A 22,548-nucleotide genomic window follows, 5' to 3' on the forward strand; every position below is an offset into this window, starting at 1 on the left:
AAGAATATTTTAGGTTTTGAGGGTACAAATTAATTACAAATTCATCGCGTAACCTAGAAAAATGTTATGATTATTTATTTGATTAGTTTTTCTTGCGAAAAATGAGAAAAAGCCTTTGAGAAGTGACACAATTGGTACAAAAACGAGCTAACAAGAGCTTACACCACTTCTAGGAACAATATCTCCCCCTTGGCGACTCGTCATGTGATCCAATTGAGAGCCGAGCGTGGCCAAGCAAAAGGCAGTCGCGTATAAATTTTCGTGGTCGTAGGTTGAACGGAAATTACCTATTGAAAGCTGTGGCTCGCATTATGAGTGACATCCTGCATCTCGCGCTCATCACGCTCTGTCTTGACACACATTCGGGTGCGAGGGAGATGGCACACGTTCTCCAGGAGCTCCGCATGCAAATTCGTGACCGTGGAGCGCTGCTGGTGAGCCAAAATCCGCCCCGGAGACTCGCGGGAGGTTCGCACTCCAGTGCTTGGCGGTGTGCAATTGGCGAGGCGCGCGGAAAAATTCACCACAAACGGAAGTCATCATGTCTCAAGTGTGTGTTCTGTATCAGAATTTGAGCAATAAATTAGCTCTAATGAATCACACTCGCGACATCCAAATCACTCTCGCGAGAGTCTTTTATGATTGTTGCTGTCGAGAAGATCGCGAGGAAAAGTCCTTGTTTTTGGGAGTGAAAATCCCTTTTTTGGCAAAATGAAATGGATAGAAAAATGAGTTGAAAAATAAATAACAGTATATTATTTTTTTCATAATGTTAATGAGTGCTTGTATAATTTATTTACAGTAATTGTCATTTTATACTGTTTTTTTTATCTGCATTCTATTTGATATATACTTAATACCTTTATTTCTATAATTGTGAATAATTTTGGTAAAATATTTTCCATATCAACTGTTTGAAGGACATTTTATGGCCTTTCTCACAATTTCTCACTTCCATTGTCTCAGCCAAAAAGATGGGGGAGGAAAATAGTTTTAAGGGAAAAATCAGTCGACTTTTAATTTATACTTCACGCATCCTTTCGTCACATGCATCAATATATATATAAGGATATCTTTTCAAGAAGTTACACATCTTCCAATATTTCACGTTCCGGAGTGTTATTTTCAAATAGATTTGTAGTGATTTTGTGGCAATTGTTATCATCTATTCTGGGGATTTGTAGAGTGCTTAAAGATTACACATTTTTTTTGTAATTTGGATTCTCACCTTCTCCGCAGTTCATTCAACAAGTACTTATATTTCACTACTTTTTGTCACTTTTACAGATATCAACGTGATTGCTGTTACACCGCCTCGCCATAATCTTACGTTAGTACATCATTAGTGATAGAAGGAAAGCTTCATTGCAATTAATCGATCTCCTCTTCCGGAGTCACTCTTGTGGGAGTGGGAAAGAGATGAGCTACAACTAGAGAGTCCGTCTGTAAAAAAGTCTACACCTTCTGTCAATTGAAATATAACACACTTTTCCACTGTCTAAACCCTTAGGATCGTCCAATTTTTGGCCTAACTACACTCCAAATACTCCATCTTACGCTACAAGAACTACTTCTGGGGAGATTTTCGTATCATCGCTAAACTCCTAAATGATTCTCTTATGTACAATATCTTCACTCACACTCTTCAACGGGCTTTTATCATTTACTTTATTCATCAAATTGTTTGCATATCTATCGAATTGAATTAATTAATCTTGACAGAATAAAAATCGATTTAACTTCCTGCTGAGCACGCAATTTTTCTTCATCTCCAAATTGTACATAAATTTCGGTCTGTCAGTAAAATCATTGCAATTCGCGGAGGGAGAAAAATGGAATTATATATACTCTGTCTCTGCTGAAGGGGAGGATTTTGTGCGTTGAGGGGGAAGAAGATTATAATAGAGAGTGCGAATCGAAATAAAGAGAAACCTAAATCGATATTGCTTTATGTCACAATCCTTTCCACAAAATTGAGATTGATTTTGATTAATATTTACAAATATTCAATAGATGCTTTGTGTTGTGTGTGTTTTGTGTCCATATTTCATTATAACTTATCCTACAATTTCTAAGAAATATCTCTTACTGATTCATTTTCTTCTCACACTTGTTCAGGAAATAAACTTTCACAATCTATAGAGATATGATTTTCTTTTATACACATTCTGACCAAATTTCATGCGCGCCTCTTTTTCTCCAAGATCTCAAGCACACAGCCGCAATTTTCTCTCTTCTTCTTCTGGTGCCCTAAAAATGCACTTTCTGGCCAGAGCATTCAACGATCACTCCTCTGCCTTTGGCTGGCTCTTCCTCCTTGTCCTTAGTGGAAGATGTTGAAGCTGCAGGTCTTGCAGCACTGCTGCTGGAATCGGTGCAGACGACACAGTCCCATGCCTCGGGCGTTCTTGCAGTACTTGGAAGTGTCCCTGCACTCAGTATCTGCACAGAGAAGCACAAATGTACAATTAGACAGTGTTCTCTCCGGCGGCCAGGAAATTGTGGGCTGTGATTTGCGACCAGAGAGTCCTCACTTGTGTAAATTTTGGCACGCTCGTGAGCTGTGCACATAATTTGGTTGATCATCCCAGCCAGGATCTCACACTCGCGAGGCTCAGCATGATGTGAATGGCAAGTATGTGAATGGGGCAATTAAGGTAAAGAGATAATTTACTGTTTGCAATGCACGCCGCTGCCCGGCAAATCCTCATCACCGTGGGACGAGGTTGGTCCTTGCACGCGTCGCCGGCCGGCCGCTTCGTGCCTCGCCACACACACCTCAGGATGCGATACCGCAGACCCTGAGTGCCGCACAGGGCGTTGCACTGCGGAGAGGCGAAGAGGGCGGGGATTAGTTGCATTCGCTGCCAAGGAGTGCTAATTGCTCCTGATTCGCAATTTACTGTGCGCAGAATTCTCGTCTGGTATTTCTAGTATTTCTAATCTACTCCTTATCTGCACGAGCAGAGGATTTACTCATCCTTCAACTGCTCTAAAAGTTCTGTTCTGCTTTGCATGCAGTTTAAGTCAGTATTTTCTCAAGAAAATGTCAGCAGAATATTAATTCAGTCTGTATATTTTGTTAAAGACACTTCAGTTTTCGGTCAAAATTAAATTAAGACTGTTTTAATTACTTAAAACTACTGGAAAAGACTCTTTTCTACATAAACTTTACTATTCTCAACTTACTGATCAAAATATTTTTTTAAGCTCTGTAAAAATCATTATTAAATTTTACTTTGTTCAGCATAAAAGTGATAAATATGGCTGTTCATTAAAAAATGATTGAAATATTTGAATTTATTAACTGTGCAATGGAAATTTATATTAAAAATCGAGTTATTGCTCAGAAATTCCCAATATTTTACAATTGTGACAACTTTTGAGAGTGCATGCAAATAAATTCTGCGATCTTCTGGAGGGACAACACGTCAGGTCTGCTCACCTCTGACCACGGGTCGACCTTCCACACGCCGTGGCAGTCTTCGCTGTAGCACTCCTGCTTCGACACTGGTCGCTCGGCGGCCGTGCATTTGCTGGCAGACGTCCTGATGCCGCTGATTTCGCATGTGACACGTCTCCTCTGGATGGCAGTGTGCCAGCTGAAGCACTTGGAGGCATTGCACGGACTCCACTCCCCGGCGACCCACTTTGGGCAGTCAATGGCGCCACACTTCTGCACGCCTTCCGGCATCCGCAATCCGGCGTCCTCGCACAGGGCGCTATCCACGGTCTGGCTGGCATTCCCCAGGACCACCATGCACTGCACGGTGCGGGTCTGCAAGGACATTACCATGGCTTATTACTGCGCCGCAGACAACTTCTCATATTTGCATCGCCAGTAATGCCACTGAACTCCAGTAATCCTCGCACCATTTCTCACAAATATAAATCAATTCGCTCGGGCGGAGCACTTTTTCCACCCAGATTCCATTTTATGATCAAACAGACAATTTAGGGAATTGAAAATGTTCGCTGACAAAATTCTCTGAAACTCTTTCTCTCAATGTGTGAGTGATATGCAGTGAGATTGCAGTCTCAGCATTAATTGTTATTGCAAATTCTATGTCATGTCATGTGGAAGAATTCTCTGCTCTGACTTCAATGACTGTCTGAGAGATTATATTGCATAAAGTGATATTTGCCGGCATGACAGAATGTATCCTTTCTGGTTATGACAATTCAATTTGGCAAAACATATATAATCTTTAGTGATGCAACATGTGGAGATAAATGAGATGTCAATGTGAATAATTCATTTCTGATACACAATCTCTCCGGAATTAATGTGCCTAAACGTCTCGATGTTGTGCTTGAGCAATTTGCACCCCTCAACCCCTCATTGCGACCTGATAATTTGCCTCAATTATGCACTCTCTAGACTCACCTTTATGCCGAAGCCATTGCCGCACGATTGCGAACAGTCGGACCATGGCGATGATGACCACTTGAAGTGCAAATTGGTCGGCGAGCCGTGTCCCAAAACCACCGCCTCTGAGCTGTTGGTGTCGCCGAAGAACTCGGCGGCTGTGATGTGGCGATGCGGCGCCTCGTCGTTCAGAACTTCCCCTTGGCCGCTCTGGAGGGCATTCAAGTGGTGGCGAAAGTTGGCGTTCGGCTGGATGAGCGCTTGTTGCTGCGGTGCGTCCACGCCCATGTCCAAGTCCGGGAAATACTGGCCGTTCCTCATGAGCATATCGTGTCCCTTCGAGTGACTGAAGCTCTGAAATGGCCACAACAGCTGCAAATCCAATTATTGCGGCGATTCTCAGTGACAAATCCGATGTGGAAATTTCACTTAATTGCTAAGCACAGAAGCTGGTTAAATTTTAGCGCGATTTTGTACTGCAAAGCAAGAGAATGTCGCAATGATCAAATCAGCCCTGAAGAGACTGTGAAAATAGGTAAAACTTATGCTCTTCAGCGGCATTATTTTGAAGGGTGTTTTTTTTTGGCAAAAAACTCATGCAACTTATAAATTATTCTCTTGCTTTTTCCACCGAAAATGTTATGAAAGACTGTGTGCTGGAAAGTCAGGTATTATGCTTTTCACGGGGAAAGCACATTACAAAAGCTCATGGAAAAGCAGGAAAATATAATACTGAAAATTAAACTCCTTCTGAAAGCGTGTGTTTGTTGTGTGTGTTGCAAAGCTACAGAATACAATCTCAGAGAAATAACAACTTAACAAAACGAGAATTTTCACACAAAACAAAAACTAAAGTAGCGCACAAAACAGAAAAAAAACTGTGTGTATATTTCTTGAGTATTGAAATGTTAATAAATTGCAGTGAAATAATTACCTATTAAGTGTCCACAAGTGTGTGATTAGAGTGATTTTGTTTGCGTGTCATTAGGAAGCGAGACAGAGAAGAGAGAAAAGAGTGGAGCGCAAATAAATCTGTTCTGAACTGATTTTCTTTTCACAAAAAAATAATGATTATATGATGAATTAAAATAGGGAAGGAAACTTTTCAATTGCATTCCTTCTCGCGCCGAAGGAGAAATTCACGAGACTGCAAAGAGTTTCAGCTCAACATGGAATGTGTGATGGGAAAAATCGAAAACTTGCGCTACACAGCATAAAGTCTTGTAGAACTTTTCACTGTGCAGCACTCAAACATTCCATAACGCGCAGTGAGTGGGAAAAAAAGCATCCCGGCAAGTTTTCAATATATTTATGAGTGCGAGTCTCTTCGAGTTGCTCTCCTTTTTTCATCCTCCCTGGGCTGTGATATATAATTTTTCAATTAAATTATATCCAGCGAGATGGAGAGAGAAAGTTAGTGAACTTGCGGTGCACAGGAACAAAACATCGCGCGCGCGGCACTAATATGAAAATGTTGATAGAATTATATTTGCTGAATTGGAGAAAAAAACTGCACATAAATCACAATAAATAGAGAAATATTGTGCTACAAAGGAGAGATAGAGAGTGTGTGTATAAAATCACTGTTTGTGGTTGTTCTTATTGTGTGTTTTATGGCGGAGGAAAAATATAAATTCAATGAAAAGCCATAAACACCAATATAAAATGTGGGATGTTGGAAAATTGACACAAGGGGTGGGAAACTATGTGGAAAAATTATATTTGCCTCCTCTCTTCCTATTCGCAATATATATATAACTGTGTGTGAAGGGCGCGTGTGAAGGGGTTTTTATTGTCGCGAAAAAAAGAGTCAATAAAAGTTGTGGGAAATCCGTGATTTATGCATAATGCTGACAGAATAAAAAATGTTATATATTCTCTTTGCAAAATATTGCATGCTCTCAGTATTGGGAAAATACTGCGTGAATATTGAAGATCTTTGTGTGGTCTCACGGAGTCTTGTGTGTTTGTGTGCAAACGCTAAACTTGTCCATCTCACCTGAAGACTGGCCAGGAGGTGCTTAAAGTGTGGTAGAGGGATTGCTCTTGAACCAGAACTAGCTGCAGAGTTTGTGGTCAAATCTGAAGCGGTCAGTTGTGAGCGAGATCTAAAAGGCTCCTACAGAGAAATATTAATAGCCATTGTAGAATTAATGAATTAATAAAGGCAAACGCTTAGCATTTTCCCCGCACTGAAGGACTTTGAACCGCGCCTGTTAAAGGTCAAACACTGGCGAGGAATAAGGACTGTGCGCGGGGAAAGTGAGACTGAACTTCAACCCTTTCTGAGTGTGGATTTGTCCAATTTTCCCCCGAATGCAGTCCTTATTCGTCAGTCGGCCGTCAAAAGTTCAGACTCTTCCGCTGTTTAAGGGAGTTAGAAGGAAAATGCCAAGAAGTTCGGGTACAAAGGAAAAAGGGGGGGTTGAATGTTAGTTTTCGTGTGAAGCAAGGAGGTGGAAAGCGAATCTGGATGTCCCAGGAGAATGAGGGAAATCTCTCAGCAGCTAAAGTGTTTTAGGAGCAAAAGTTGTCGAATAATTATTCATTAAAATAATTATGATAATTAAATGTAAAACAAGATTTCTGCCATGGGGGCTGAAATCCTCTCCAGTTTCTCACTCATCCATTTTACACATTACAATTTAACTTTGTTGCCTCTCTCACTACATCCAGCGGCACATTATCTCACTCTATCTCACCCACTTCGCCCCAACTTCTCAAGGGGCTCTATTGCGCCATTTGCATTTAAGCTCCTCCCGAGCATCCTCATCTCACCTCCGCTGGTGGCGAAGAGGGTGAGCTTCTAATTAGAGATGACTATAGTCAAGCCCATCTTGTGCATTTGGATTCCAGCCCCCGGAAAAGTGTGTGAGTGAGTGAGTGTGTGTGTGGTAATAATTGAATATGGAGCCCAAAAGAAGGTTTCCCTGGTGAGTGAGTTCTTTTCCTCCTCGTCCAAATGCCATTTAGTGCTACGGTAATTACCTCAGACTCGTCGTCTTCGTGGTCCTCCCCCAAGACACCGGCGGAGCTGATTTTGTGCCTATTTCCGCCCTTGTGCGAATCACGCGATTTCCCCCTAGAACTGTAAAGTCAATTTAATAATTAATGGTGTAACGTGCTAAATTTTTCACACCCAAGTGTGAGTGAGAGAGATGCGTCGAAGGGGAAATCAGAAAATATTCCTGTTTTTCCACCCTCGGGACGGCCCGGGGTGACATCTCGCCGGAGGGAATGTGCGGCAGCTTAAATAATTTATCGCGACAGGTAGGATCGTATATATGTGAAAAAATAGCTCCATCCCCTCCAGGAAAACCCTCACTCAAACCTCAGCGCGGCTGCATCGTGAAATATTCACGAGCAGATTCGCCCAGGAGCCGTGACAAGTGGGTAAAGAGAGGGTTGTTGAGACGTCGTCCCCAGGCAATCACCACAGGTGGATTTTAAAGTGTCTGCACTCACTTCTGATCTCGAGATCGTGCCTCGGAGGAGCCTAAAAAAGTCGATTGCTGTATATCTGGATTACTGTGAGTCCTCAGCGCCTTCAGTTCTGCGAATGGAAGAGATATTTGGATGCAATTTGCCTCAATATGCTCAATTTCTGAGTCAATATTGCCTAAGATAAATGTCTCACAGACCAAGGAGGAGATATTGTGGCCAGAAGTTTGGCAGAAGTATCAATTTTCTCACATATTATTACATTTTGAAGGATTTTTCCCACCAATTGTGATTGATGGTGTACACATTTTAGCCATATTATCTCTCCCCCTTGTCACAGACGCCAATTGCTTGTTTGGTGACAAATATTCAACTCGTGCAACTCACCAACATCCTCTCTGTACTTCTCGTATTCCTCTTGGGAGGGAAAATCTCCCGGTTTGGGCTTCACTGTGAGCTTCAAGTCAGCCGAGCTGAGACTGGCGTGGCAAGTGTAGATGCCAGTATCACGATATGACACGTGAACTATCCGAAGAGCGCCCTTCTGGGAGATTTTGAACTTCCTCGTCTTCGTGAGGAAGACATTGTCTTTGCTCCATCGGATTCGCGTGCGATTGAATCTGCTGAGGAGAGTGACAATGCAGAGACGTTATCAAAGAACATTCTTTGCCATTTGACTGGGAAAATTGCATGAATTGAATTGTCATTAACCAAAGTTATTCCATTAAATTCACTCCTTGAACATTTCGCACACAATTCTTAAATGACGCTTAATGAGATTTCACGTGAAACATGAGGAAAATGAGATCGTTCTGCATGCACATTTCCAAAGAGTGCTGCAGCGCAAGGTGAACGCTTGTGAGTGGAAAAACGAGGGAAAATTGCAAAAGTTTTCCAGTCGGAGGTATTTTCAGAATTTACTGCAATTGGCTTAGAAATGCGAGTATTTATAATGAATGCGTTTCCATTAAATAGAATTGTTTCCAGTGCATATAGTTGGAGAAAGAATGGAGTGCATTTTCTAAATAACTTCCTCATCCGCGAATTGCACAACTTTCCACTCAGACTAATTATTATTTTAAGCGCAACACTCAAAGTATTTCGCATTGAGTGAAAGTGTGAATTACCTCTTGACCGGGCACTTAATCTTGATCTGCGTCCCGAAGAACACCGTGGCCGCGCCGCCAACCTTGAGAGTGACCTTCTGGCGCTTCACATCGTGCTGAATGTACGTGCTGTTGTTCACCGCAATCTGTGGCCTCTGGTCCTCCGGGGCGCACGCCTTCGTGTTGCACGGCTTCCTGTCCGGCGGCTTGGCGCTGGGACACATGGACACCGGTCGCTCCACCTTGTGCTCCTGTGCCATGATCTGCTTGCACTCCACGCGACGCTCCTTCGCACCTCCGCCGCAGGGCCTGTCGTGGGAAAAGAGAGGAAGAAAGAACACAGGAAAAAGTTGGCGAGTGTAATTTCACGGCTGGAGCGTTGTGGGGCACAAAATTAACGTTCAGCATGAGCTCCATCACTGAAATGCCACAAATCCCCGGAGAAGCGATAAAACTGGGAGAAAGAATCTCAAGTGTAAAACTTGTGGGATTTCGCTCTGCATTTCAAATGGCACGTAAATGAATTACCAGGAGGAAAAATCTCATTAAGTGTACATCCCCACAACAATCAGGGCGGGAGCACACTCTCTTGATTCCTCCCCGATGAGAGGCAATGATGGCGAATTGACTGCCACTATGGCAATTATTGGACTCTCTTCCCTCCGAATGCTTCGCTTAAGGGGGAGACATTGCAGTATGAGGAGGAATTCGTACTCACTTGGAACACTTGCTCCACTCGGAGACTTCCCACCTCACCGGACAGTCCAGCACATTGCAGTACTGGCGGTCGCTGGGCGGCGGCTGAGGACACATGTTGTTGGGCACAATCATGATGTTCTCCGGCCCACGAGCCACTTCGTGGATGCACTGCACCTCACGCGTGCGGATGCCGATGCCGCAGGACTTGGAGCACGCGGAGTATTCGGAGTAGTTCCACCGCGGCGGACACTGGTGATCGTTGCAGGGACGCGATCTGGGCTCGGGCTTCGTGTCCTGCGGACAGAAGAACGGCGACGCCACTTTGCCCGTGTCATCGCGCACGCAGTTAATGATCAGCTCCTCCACGCCGCCCAAGCACGAGGCGCTGCACGGCGTGTATCCCTGCTCACGCCACGAGTACGTCTTTCCCGGCACCGGCGCCTGAGCCTTGGAGTCCCTGCCAATGGAATGCAATTACTTTGTGGCGTCCCAGCAGATGTGCGCGGATGACATTCAATTAAAACAGGCACTTTAGTCATTTTTGCTCTCTCTCTCTCTGGTGTGCGCCACAAAAGCGACAGAAGCAAATGTTTTATTCAAATATTTGTTGCTCTTTTTGCCTCTCTGTGTCGCGTTGTAATTCAATTAGGAGTACAGAAAAAAGCGCCAAACATTGACTTACTACCATGAGCCTCTGAGAAGAATTTCAAACAGGCCCAGAGCAAATAGAGGAGTTTCATGTTTGCCCAACGCTTCCGATTTAGTAATCCATCGCATAAGTGTGAGCGCTGCTCGCGAAGTGCTCCAAATTTGCAATTTCAGCTGCTGAAGAGCATCACGGAACCCAATGAGATTGATTTGCACTATGTTTTTGCTTGACGATGATAAATTCTTCATCATTCACTTCAATTTAATTGCTATATTTCGTCACGTTTGAATCTCCTCAATCGTGTGCAGAATTTAGGTCACTTTTGCCACGTGCGAATATACTCAGCGATGTCAATTTGATAAATATTTATAATGGGAATATTTTAAAAGTCACCAAGACAGAGCTTTCATTTATAAATTCTTTTGATTTAAAAATTCCTTTGAAGGAAAATATAATGATAGCGTCTCTTAAGAGAAATTTATCAAACGCTCGTCTGTTTTCCTCGTAGACATATTTAATGCAAATTGAAGATGGAAGGAGAGTTTTTTATAGTACACTCATGTCTATATGCATGCGACAAAGCTCTTTAGAGTAATTGAATTACCTTTTGCTCGTCAATAGAGCTCAAGGAGTAGAGAATCTATCATGTCGAGAAGCTCAATATATAAAAACCACTCACTTTTAACTCGCAATACTTGTGCTGAATTTATTAGTAAAGCAAGGACTTTTGTCCATTTTTCGTGATAAATTTTATTTAGATATTGTTAGGATCCTGAACAAGTCCTTGGTGGATTGCAATTGTTGTCTGTTCTCATTCATTTCTCAATAACCAGACAATAAAGTGGCACAGTGAGGTGAATAAGAAGTTCTTATCTTGTGAAATCACGGCAAGAGTAATACAAATGGGCGTGGCAATCGAGAGGGCGGGGCTTCCGAAGCTCCTTCTTCGAATGATAAGCATTTCGACTCACCTGGAGTACGACTGATCGTAGCCGTAGAAAGTGGAGCAGGGCTCTAAGTAGCATCGCTCCACTTGATCCGCCGGCTTTGGTCCCGAGCACAGGGAGTCATTGAGGGTGGCCATCGTCCTGGAGAACTCCAGGTAGATCTTGCATCGGTACTGCTTCCTCCGCGTGCCCTCGCCGCACGTCACACTGCACGGGCCCCAGTCGGTGTCCTTGACAAATCTGCAGGAAGAGGAGAGCTTCATTTGCGTGCGGAGGGGCAAAAAAGCCGCCATTGTGAGGATGATGTGGGAAAGAACAGCAAAAATCACTTTTTACGCGGGACACCAGTGCGCGTGGGGTTGGCAAAAAGGGGTGAAGCAGGAAGTTGTTGGTTTTGTAGGGTTATTCAAATCATCAGGACTTTTTTCCACCCGTGTTTTGCCGCGTGCTTAATCCCCCCGCACAATAATGCTGAACTATTGTGGGGCTTTCGGCATGTGTGTTATACCGTGAAATATGTCAAAAGCATATAATGAACCCCCGAAAATGTGTCTCTCTGCGTGTCTCTCAATCAATCCATCCACCGCCCTCAGCACAACTGTTACGGGCTGTTTATTTGCTCTGCCAATACAATCGCGGACGACTTTCTCATTCATCCGCTTTCAAAAATTGACATCATCCACTTCAGACTCACCCGTGGATTGTATTTTATTTATACACCCCTCGATGTTCTGACTCTTCGCCTCGCCAACATCAATTTCAGATTTCATCTGTGGGCATAAATTTTTCCCAACCCACAATAATCACGCGATTGACTGTCGCTGTTCAGCAATCACTCATATTCAACGATTGGGGAGAAGCTGACCACCCGCACTTCCACCCCACAAACTCACATCCCGTGCTTTTACTCGCCCCATTTGATTGTAATGTGAAAAATAGCGAAACTCTGGCGCACTTTGTTCACCCCAAACCGCCCCAATTCGCACGGAGAATCCACGGGAAACCACATGGTGGCCGGAGGTGAAGCAAAAAAACTCGCCACCACGTGGAAAGAAGGTGGAATTGAACTTTCTGTGTTGCACAATTCCACTGAATATTCATTTACTCTCTATCATTCAATCAATTTCCACGGCGAGCTTTTCCCCGCACCGCGCGCCAAACGTTTTGCTGGTGGTTTTGTGGAATAAATGCAAATGTGGGATATTTTGCCACTTGAAATAATTGAAAAATGAAATGTGCGCGCTCTCCAACAAAAAACAGAGCCACAGAATAATCCATTTCTGTGGTGGTGGGAAAAAAAAATTAATTAATTCAGACAGAAGCGAGTGTTGTGCAGATCTCAATGGTTGTTTCTCGCATTCAGTCTGAACTCCCACCGGATCAACTCCACTATACATCCTAGAGATATTTCATTATTTGCATGCCCTTCACAGATGGGACAGTAATTTTGCGCTCTTTTGCCCACATTGTGAGATTATTGCGGAAAAGTAGGTGAAACTTTGCACAGCTAATATGGACTTTGCTGCAGACAAGGCTCACAAGGCTCACAAGGCTTCTCAATGGGCAAGGATTAAAGAATTTTCGACCTAATCACTCTTTCAGCAGGCTTTTGGGCAACTAAACGATAAAGTCTCTTCTGTACATGGTAAATTCCTTTTATGCATATCAACCTGATTAGCCTCAATTTGGTGGTGGAAAAGCGCTTGCCATTGAAATACACTATAATACAGAAGCTTTGATACGCTAAAAAGACTCTTTGTGTGTGTAATTTGTCTGAAATAAGACAGCTATTCAGTTCGCAAAGGTGGTAATATTTCATCGGCAGATAAGAGCAGTCACGCGGCTGCCCTTATGATTATCCCCTGGCATTCAATCTCGCTGATATGTCGCCTCATTTTGCCTCATTTGCCCCCTGAGGCGTGTCACGAAGTGTGAAAAGTTCAGTGATCACTTACGTGGCTTCGCTGGGCGCGCGTTGATCACTGGCGAGACGTTCGCTGGGATAATCACTCTCGTGGGATGCGTAAGAGTCACGTCGCGAGGTGAGCGCGGCTGTTCTCGGCTCCAGGTAGTACGGCTCATCCGCATGGTGTCCCTCCATGTCGTCCTCCTCCTCCTCCTCCTCGCCGTCCTGCAAGGAGAGAAACGCTAGTATTTTTCTCTTCCGCCTCTCTCTCTCCATGTCTGCCCCACATTGTCAAATGTCTCCCAGCCACGATATCAACTTCCTCCGTGGCCTCACAGGAAATTTCCCTACAACTCCCCCTTATCGCTATCTATACGGCAATTTATCTTGCTGTATTGCAAGTGCTCAATTGATTTGTACACACATATATATGTGGGTGGTTTTTCTAAGGCCGACTCTCTCTCTGCAAAATTATATGTATCTTATCTTAAGGAAAATGTGGAGGAGACTTTTTTGTGCGCGCCTGACAGACGAGGAAAAATATCTGTTTTTCTTGTCATTACCTCTGAGTGTTCTTTGGAACATGAAATACCCGTGGTGCACGTCTGAATGGCAATGGGTTTGTCATTTGGATCACATTGGGTGCTCATTCCACCACTTGTCTCCATGCACTCCACGCTTCTCACTTGAATACCTTTGCCACAGGACACGGAGCACTATAAGATAGGCAATATAGACGATCTTGAAAACACAGAGCATAGCGCAAAGGAGAAGCGAAGGTATGAATGGGGGAAATTTGCGCGGAACACACACACACCTTTCTATCTGGCAACAGCGAAGGATGATTGAGAATGATGGCTCAAAAATATGTTACTTGCGATGGAGAGAGCATAAAGTTTCAAGCGTCAAAATTATATTAATCTCCGAGGCGGACAGAAGTTGTCTGGCGCAAAGCGAGAAGCATCATAAAGTATACAAGCAAAAGACTACAGATTCTGCCAAGAATGATGGTGTGGCGTGTTATGAGAGAGATCTACAGTGAATATTATCAGACACATTCACACCGGTCGTGATGCAAATCCCACTCGATTGAGCGCGCGAGATGTGAATGATTTTCAACGGGGTGAAAGCGCATATTTTCGGAAAAGAGACAGGGCGGAAAAGGGGCGAAAGTCAAAAGCGTGTTTATTTGCGCAGATCTGTGCAAGAAATGCCACTGCAACTGTGAGCTATTTATCGGGGTGACTCAGAGCATCACATTCGTCAACCATGGAACTGTCGGTGCGGTGCAACTTTGTCTAATATGTGCTGAGCAAGTCTGGAGAAGGTATAAGTAAATAAGTTGCGATGCTCCATTTCTGGCGGGAGATCTCTACTTGAAGATTAAACACTAAAACGAAACTTTTCACCCAAAAGCAAATTCATCAAGTGCACACCAGCCATATCCTGAAATTTACCATCTTACCATCAGCATCCTTGGCATCCTCGCGGTTGCCGAGTGTGTATACTAGTTTTGTGGGGGGGTGAAAAGTTGCCCATCGTGTGCAATACAACTTTTCTCTACTAATTACTTTTCTGCTAGAAGTGAAAATGAAATAATTTTTGGTATGGAAAAGTGGGAAAAGTTCACTTTGACGACACAAAGTTTCGAGGTGCATCTCATTGAGTGACACACATTTATCGGGCAGAATCGATGCTGCACTCTTCAAAAAGTCCGTCCAAAATTTAATTACTTCGCCACTTGAAGGAAAAATTTAATTACACCCAAAAGCTCATCACCATCAGAGTGAATTTTCATTAATCTTTTCATCACGATGGAATGTTGCAATTCTGGCTGGAGAGCCAGAAAGTTCAATAGGTGGAAAATTCATTTAAAATCCTCTGCTGGAGGATTTATATGTCCAATTTAGAAACAATTGTGAAAGAAAAATTCCACAAAAGATCGAGCTTAATTGAAGCCAAATACTCTTCGCCCTCAACACTGTTTGACTTCAATTTAGAATCCATCTTAATTAAGCAACGCCGCGCAGAGAACCTCTTGTGGACAGATCACTGGGGAAGAAATTGCGAAAAAGAACACTGTGTTACGCCGAGTCTCTTCCTCGGCAAACACGGCACTTGATTAAAGTCAAATTTTCCCCGTGAGATATTAAATCTCGGCAGAGAATATAATCGCCATGTGATTTTGCATTTACAACTCTCTCTCTCTCGCTCTGTGTTCTTTATTTCACTCCCACCCTTTTGCTTGCGCCTCCCTGAGCGAGGGGCGGAAAATTCCGGGGGAGTTTTAAGCTCCAAATTGTATGTTTTACGGTCAAATTTATGATGGGTGGAAATATTACGCGAAACATACGCCACTTTTATGCTTTTAACAGTGCCTGAAAACACTTCCTGGTTATTCTACACTTCCCAGAAGTCGCACAGCTCCTGATGAGGAAGATATTTCAGAGAATTTGCAATGATCACAGCCAACAGTTTTAACACTCCAACTTCCAGACATTCAGTTGTGTCCCAAAACAACATTTTATAGTGTGTGTTTTAAGTATAATTCTGGCTTTTTAATCCTTCTGGGTGAGTTTAGTGTTGAGAAACACATCTTGCCTATTATAATAATTCGCCAAATTTATAGTGGCAAAGATACACAACAAATTAGCATTATCACTATTGATGTGGAAATATCGAAAAATTATACATTATTGCAAATGTTTTGGTCTTTCTGTTTGCATACGCAAAACTCCTCCTATTTCGTATGATAAACGAAAAGAGGATTCACAGTATCATTTATCTATCGTGTAGTGATTCAAACTGGAAATGTGCCATCATTTTGCTATCAAATGTTTGCAACATTCAACTGACAAATTGTTGCTCAATATGCAGATCACTTTGATAGTGTTTATTCCACATCCATGTTGGCTTTTAGTGTAAATTTTCATAAAATGAAAGCACACCAATAAATTCACAATTATGTCGATGGCGCAGAGAAAGCAGGAAATCTCTTGGCGATGAGAAATCTTTGAAGTTTTGTACTCCCCAAAAATCGACTTCGAGGCACACTTGACTCTGAAAATCAATTTAAATTTAACTCTTGGCATTTGCAGAGCGCTTTCCGCCTAGATTGCACTCCACACACACACGACGTCTAACTTTCACCCCAGGCAGCAATTGATATGTGAGGCAAATCCCCCGGAAAATCCCATCGATATCAATTGGCAATTCAGTGGAAATCTTAAAGCTCTCTCGATGGGATGAATATCAATGCAAATGCGTCTCATGGCGATTGATTGCTGGGGGAATGGCAAGCATGAGGCGAATGCCTGAGAGCATGCGGATGCGTTGGTGAAGCGGAGGACATGCAAGGCTGACGGGACACGGCGACTCACCCCAGACCAGTCGGAGGCCACCCAGTTGGGGCAGTCGTGCACGTTGCAGATCTCCTGGGTGTTGGGCTTGAAGCTGCGACAGTGCTCGTCCGCCACCTTGTTCTTCACGCCCTGGTTCTCCTCCACGCAGATCACGAGGCGATCACGCACGCCGCCGCCGCACGTCTTGCTGCACACGCCCCAGTCGTCCGCCACCCACTTGGGCGGGCACTGGTGCGTGTTGCAGTGGATCACGGCGGGCTCCGGGCGCGTGGCGGCGCTGCACAGAGACTCCTCCACTTCGGCGCCCGTCACGCGGTTGCGACACGTCGGCCGGGCCATCTTGTATCCTGCCGGGAAAAGGCACAAAAGCGAGGGGTGAAAACGAGATTCCTACCGATTCTTTTGAGTTGCAAAACTACAGAAAGATTGGTCAACTTGCAATTTACGCTATTCTTTTAATACTAAGTATTATTTTTCGTTTCTCTGCTAAGTGAATTTTTAAAAGTTAAGCATTGTTCGAACTCACAGAATTGCCACTGTAATTTATTTCTTGCATGAGAATCTCATTAACGAGCTGGCATTAAAACAATTCAAAAGTCCAATTGCCAGAAAGTTCTCCCTCACAAGTTACACTCACGAAACTACCACACATTTTATCAGAGTTCCAAAAGTCAGAATTTGAATTAAAAGCGTCTCGTGAATAGATTTGACTTGTTCACCCACTCTTGGTGATATTGTGAAAAGTTTCTCTGTTTCTCGTTGTGCGGAAAGTGGTGAAAAAACCATAGATTCTCTTTGTGCACATCAAGGATCTATCAGAGTGATTTTAATCACCGGAGTGAGTTTTAATAAAATCTCCGGATTCTTTATCGTGCTTCCTTTTGTCTCCGGAGGTGAAAAAAAAGCTGCATATAAAGAGGAAAAAGTGGAGTGAATAAAAGCGCTCCGACATTGAGCTTTAACATCCCTGCTGGGTGGGAAATTAAAACGTTCCTCCGTGCAGATTAATATGCAGATTAAATATTGTGAGATGCAATTTGTGTGGTGGGCAAAGAGGAGTCTCGGGCGTGCTTTATGGCAGCCGGGGACTTTTTATCGGGCGTCTGGCTGGAGTAAATGCCGGAGTAAATAGGAGATAAAGAGCACCATCACTCCGGACGGATAAGAAGCAGATGAAATGTGTTTTATCCCTCCGCACAAGCGGACCAAATTGCATTTGGCGATGCCATCGCACTCACCTCCGCCGCATGTCGCAGAACAGAGCGACATCGCCGTGGTGTCCCAGTGATAGAGAGGTTGACTGCAGGAGCTCCCATCGCCGCCGCACACCCCGCAGGCGTCCACCTTCTTGTTCGACCCGATTCGCAGGTCACAACCGACACGCTGCAAAAGAGACACTATTATTTACTCCGCCACAATCGGCCATCGGAAATGGTGGCCAAATGATTTGCTTTTCCGAGTGGCTGCTGAGCTCACAAAGGACTTTATGCATTTCAGTCGAAGCGAAGTGTATCAGAAATCTTTCAGTTGCCATTGTTCAGCTCAGCTTTATTCACGGCTTCTGCAGTTTGTGCAATAAGTACCAAGGGGGAGATAGTACGCTCCTAATCTGTACACAACTTCCTAACACTTCCAGCACTTTAAATTTTAGACTGTTTCCACAAAAATTCGAAAATGATATTAATTATCTTAAGGTTTCATGTGATATTTCTGAAAAAATCTACTTAAATCCGCTTTTTTGGGTGTCTTTTCCGACCATAACCTCAAAATTATCAGTAAGAGGTCTTAATAGACTCCAATTTCAAGTTTTCTAGATGATAAAATTGCTCTTTCAGAGTTAAAATCGTGTGGAAAGTGTTCTAAATAAACATTTTCCGAGGCCAAAAGACTATTATTGAGGTTATGTTTTACTTCAACACAATTAGCGGTGTTTTTTGGCATTAAAATGCTTAATTCTGCCAATGATTAGCAATCTTGTTGACTTTAGCATAAGAATTGATGTGCTAGAATGTGACATATTCAGTAAATCCGTCCGTGAAGAAAGATTGTAAGTTTTTAAACACTACCGCTGAGCTGTACACCACTTCTGACTACATTATCTCCCCCTTGGCTTAGACTATTTGCTGGCGTAATTTTCAACACGACTTTTTAACAAATCCAGTTGATGAGCTCACTAACTTGTCACTCGTTGGCTATGATAATGGTAATTGTATCCCGAGTCAGTGTTGCGTGCGGCTGAACCGCAAAATATCTCACCTTTCCTGTGCAATTTAGTAAAATAAATCCGCGCGGATTAGTGAGTCAAGCTCTGAGTTGTATCCCAAGACGCTAAATCAAATTTTATGTCGGCACACCTCCTATTTTAATACACAAATTCACACTAATCCCCCTGAGGTGGCTGAAGAGATTCCCATGAACACCTCCGCAGTGCACATTTTGAGAGAGTTGCGGGTGAATTTATGCTAAATCGAAAATTCACCCTCTGCCAGAGCAGCTTCTGTCTGGTATTTTTGTGCTTCTCCTTTCCCACCTCATTCCTGCGCCACCCTCTTCACCGCCCGACGCGGAGGGTGGCTGGGGGGTGGGAGTGGTGTGGGGATTCTTGTGAATAGGTGTAAAGTTAATTTGTGCTGCGGAAGAGTCACTCAATGGACCAACTTTTTCCGTCTCCGCACGTGAAATTATTAATGTCGTTCTGTGGACTCTTAACACTGGCTGTCTCTCGTCCCTCTTGAGCGTTTTTTGACACATTCCGCAACGCAAAACTTCTTAAGTCCCATGCAGAAGAGCAACTTTCCGTGACAATTCGTCTTGCAACATTTTCTCCCCGTCGCGCGCGCGTCACAGCATAATTGTGTGTCCAATGGAGAATTTTCCTTTTTTGCGCCGTGACATGCTTGGTGGAAAATCAATGCAAAACGGCAAATCGTGGAGGTGGAGAGATAAAAGAGCAGAAAATTTAGCATATTGTAGTACCACTGATACTCTCTCGCACCCCCGCGCAAAAAAACAGCCATGAAATTTGTCCCATCTCCTGAATTATTCCACCCTTGGCGAAATGGTGTATTCACACAATCAACTTTCACCCAGCAAATCCAGTTGAGATTTCTTCCACAGGATTTCCCGCGCCAACGCGAAAAACTTTTATCCTCCACTCACGCTCAATCACAAGCAAATTTGTACAGTATTTATCTCCACTTTTGCCGCCACGAAAAAGTATAAACGCTTAAAAGAGCGTTTCAGGCACACTGTGTATGTTCATGTATGACATTTTAGTGCAATTTAAGGATCTCAGCCACAGAATAGAGATGTATTCCTATTGCTAGAGGGACTCACTCAAATGTAACATCAATGCGATGGGGTGAGAATTGAAAAATATAGAAATATAAAATTGAAATTGCGACAATTTTGCCATTTTCAACTCGATTTCCGGGAATTTATTGATATCATTTCCGCCCCAATGAGTCTCTCCGTGGCACGAATCGATTTATTCAAATGCACCATCGAAAATCATGCTGTTAGCACCCCAAATCCCTCTGCAAACCCAAGGACTCCCAGATCCTTGGTGAGCGAGAGGAAAATTATGGTTATTTCCCCACCATTATACTGTATTTTGTAATCGTCTTCCCTCCATTTCCAGTCCATATCGTGAGCCTCTGCAAGAGGATTTCCCATACTCTTCTTGTCTCCCTCTCTCTCTCTCTGTCTCTCTGGCTAGGTCTCTACAATGTGGGTCACAGACTGTTTGCCGAGTGACCTCAGCTATTCACCCTTGGGCCTTGGTCTCTATAAACATAAACAGGCAAGAATTGGCCCACAAATCGGGTCCGCGTGAACATGTTAATTCCCACGGGGAAGTTGAGCGGGGTCTGTGGGAATGTTCGGGGATGTTTACAGTAAATTTACCTGGCACTTCCCTTGGATACACATATCTAAGCTTCCGGGTCGACACCGCGTTCCATCCTGAACTCGCGGTGAGAGTTGCACGATCACGCTGGGCTCATCATCCACGCCCGACTCATTTTCCACACTTCCGGGGACAGTTTCGTCGGGCAGGTGGGCTGGCTGACCCCTGAAGCGAGACAGGAAGCATGAGTACATCTGTCCACCGTCCACACCCCCGCACTTCTCTACAGCCAATTAACTTTTCAAGCAAAACGTTGGAGGTTTTGAAGCGACCAACCGTCAACCGCACTGAGGAATGCCAGAAACATTTATGGAAAAAGAAACTCCTCAGCGACGAGAAATGAAGCGCGTTCCTGAGGAAATGCATTTTCTTCGTTCGCCAACCATTCTTGATGGACAGCGAGAGTAATGAGTAAGACAGATAAGCTAACGCGACGGGCAGAAAAAACGCTCTGCTGAGAAACATGACGGGATAATAAGGTGGAAATGCCAGAAATGTTCGCTTTTCTGTGGCAATATTTAATTTTATACCATTCTAGAGTGAGCGTAAGCTTTGGTGCACGCAAAAAAAAAGTGGAAAAGCCAAGGGCAATTTTGAACAAGGAATATCAACAGAGGGATAAAAGAGAAAACATCTCATTTTGACCCAAATTTCAGCGGAGCTTTTCATAATTAAGGAGGATTTTTGCCTTGATACGCCAAGCAAATATTCCACCGTTGTCACCTCTTTTCTGCCCACCCTTGAGTGGGGATCACTGTCAATCCAGGATGGGCGGAAAGTGTGTTTAGATAGGAAAATTTGCCGCTGAAGCACTTTCAAAATCAACCCTCGGCAGTTCTACAGCATGTATTGAACTCTTAATAGGTTTGAAACACATTGGACGGTTGTAGCGCTGGTGTCAGAAGTGGGATTAAGCAGATTGCAGATTTAAAAGATACTTGAGATGATGTGCATGGGGAAGTAAGTGGAGTGATGGAAGCAGTGATATTCCACTGTTGCGACTGACGGTGTAATAAAGAGCAGCTCGGAAAAATGCAATTTAGAGAAACTGTTGAGGGTTGGCAAGAGCGGCAGGAGAATATGGAATATGTCGCAAATGGGTTCGGGCGGTTGGCTGTGGATAAGCTGGGGAGTCGTGCACGAGGGAGGAAAAGTGCTGAGGAGTTAAAAAATATTCCTAATGGAGGAATGTGGGAGGGCTCTTATGTCGGCATTATTTGGTGGCTGTTGTGACAAACAAGGAAAAACTGGGCACAGAAGTGCTCAGGATGCAAAATTCATTCGGCAAACCTGCACGTGAGGGCGCACGGCTCCGTGTAGTCGTAGTGCGGCGTCCATTTGAACAGGGATCCGTCGTAGGGCACATCATCGTATGCTGCACACTGATGAGCCCGGAAATCTTGTGTTTCCGGACATGGCTGAGTGGATGAAACATGAAATTGGATGAGAGCTTTAGCATATTAACTGTTTATTTGATTTGTGCTCTGTTTGTGTGGCACAAAAAAAGAGTGGCGCGTTCTTGGGAAAGACAAACAAACACTCTGCAACATGATAGCCATTTCGTGTGGGTGAGGGTGTGTGTGTGTGTGTGGGGTGGTATTTATGAGGAACGACTGAGGGGAAAAAGTGAATAAATTTTATGGTAAATATGGATGAAAATCTACCATAAAAATTTAACAGCTATAAATTTTAGCAAATGTTGGACATTTACGAGACCATCCCTTCCCTCACGCCCCAGTGGGAATATGTGGTTAATGGGCGATTCCCTGCGACTCTCCTCCTGGCACCAGATACATTCTCCCCCCGTTCTCGTGTTGTTTGTACTGCCAACAAATGCTGCACAGTGGAAATTTGTTCTTAAATATTTATTTGGACGCCATCCAAACTCCTCATTGCCACCCATGGAGCCCATCTCGTGTTTGCTATCTTTCGGCGGGGATCTTCGCGCACACAACTCACCTGCATGTTGCAGATTTTGTAGCGAATCGGATCACCCCGGCAGCCCTGGGGTGAATGGCACCGTCTGAGCTGCTGAGCCACGCCACCGTCGCACGATCTCGAGCACATGGACCACTCTGACCACGCGGACCAGCCCTGATTTCGGCCACGCTTCTGTGTTTTTTGCAAACATATATTTAATAAATCCCTTGTGGGCAAAGGCG

At 43.9% G+C, this 22,548-nt stretch overlaps 1 protein-coding gene across 3 annotated transcripts; it reads right to left on the minus strand.

Annotated features, from left to right (window-relative positions):
* Positions 1-755: 755 nt before the first annotated feature.
* On the minus strand, positions 756-22,492 carry LOC132262577 (protein madd-4). Of its 3 annotated transcripts, XM_059761877.1 has the most exons (18): positions 22,346-22,492; positions 21,677-21,804; positions 20,386-20,551; positions 17,718-17,862; positions 16,498-16,826; positions 13,681-13,833; positions 13,167-13,342; positions 11,236-11,451; positions 9,635-10,072; positions 8,938-9,225; positions 8,198-8,430; positions 7,835-7,922; positions 7,358-7,457; positions 6,369-6,488; positions 4,388-4,741; positions 3,446-3,778; positions 2,675-2,825; positions 756-2,442 (listed from the first exon to the last, which is right to left on the minus strand). In XM_059761877.1, exons 1-18 carry the CDS (start codon positions 22,451-22,453, stop codon positions 2,324-2,326), a joined length of 3,645 nt encoding a protein of 1,214 aa, XP_059617860.1. In that variant the 5' UTR covers positions 22,454-22,492; the 3' UTR covers positions 756-2,323. The 3 variants fall into 3 exon arrangements, with proteins under 3 accessions (XP_059617860.1, XP_059617859.1, XP_059617861.1); XM_059761876.1 differs by lacking the exons at positions 17,718-17,862; positions 20,386-20,551; positions 21,677-21,804; positions 22,346-22,492 and having other exon boundaries at positions 4,388-4,723; positions 16,498-16,818; XM_059761878.1 differs by lacking the exons at positions 6,369-6,488; positions 17,718-17,862; positions 20,386-20,551; positions 21,677-21,804; positions 22,346-22,492 and having other exon boundaries at positions 16,498-16,818.
* Between the last annotated feature and the right edge of the window lie 56 nt (positions 22,493-22,548).

This window comes from Phlebotomus argentipes, unplaced genomic scaffold (assembly GCF_947086385.1).
Source record: "Phlebotomus argentipes unplaced genomic scaffold, Phlebotomus argentipes genome assembly contig_15, whole genome shotgun sequence".
Classification (NCBI taxonomy): Eukaryota; Metazoa; Arthropoda; class Insecta; order Diptera; family Psychodidae; genus Phlebotomus; species Phlebotomus argentipes.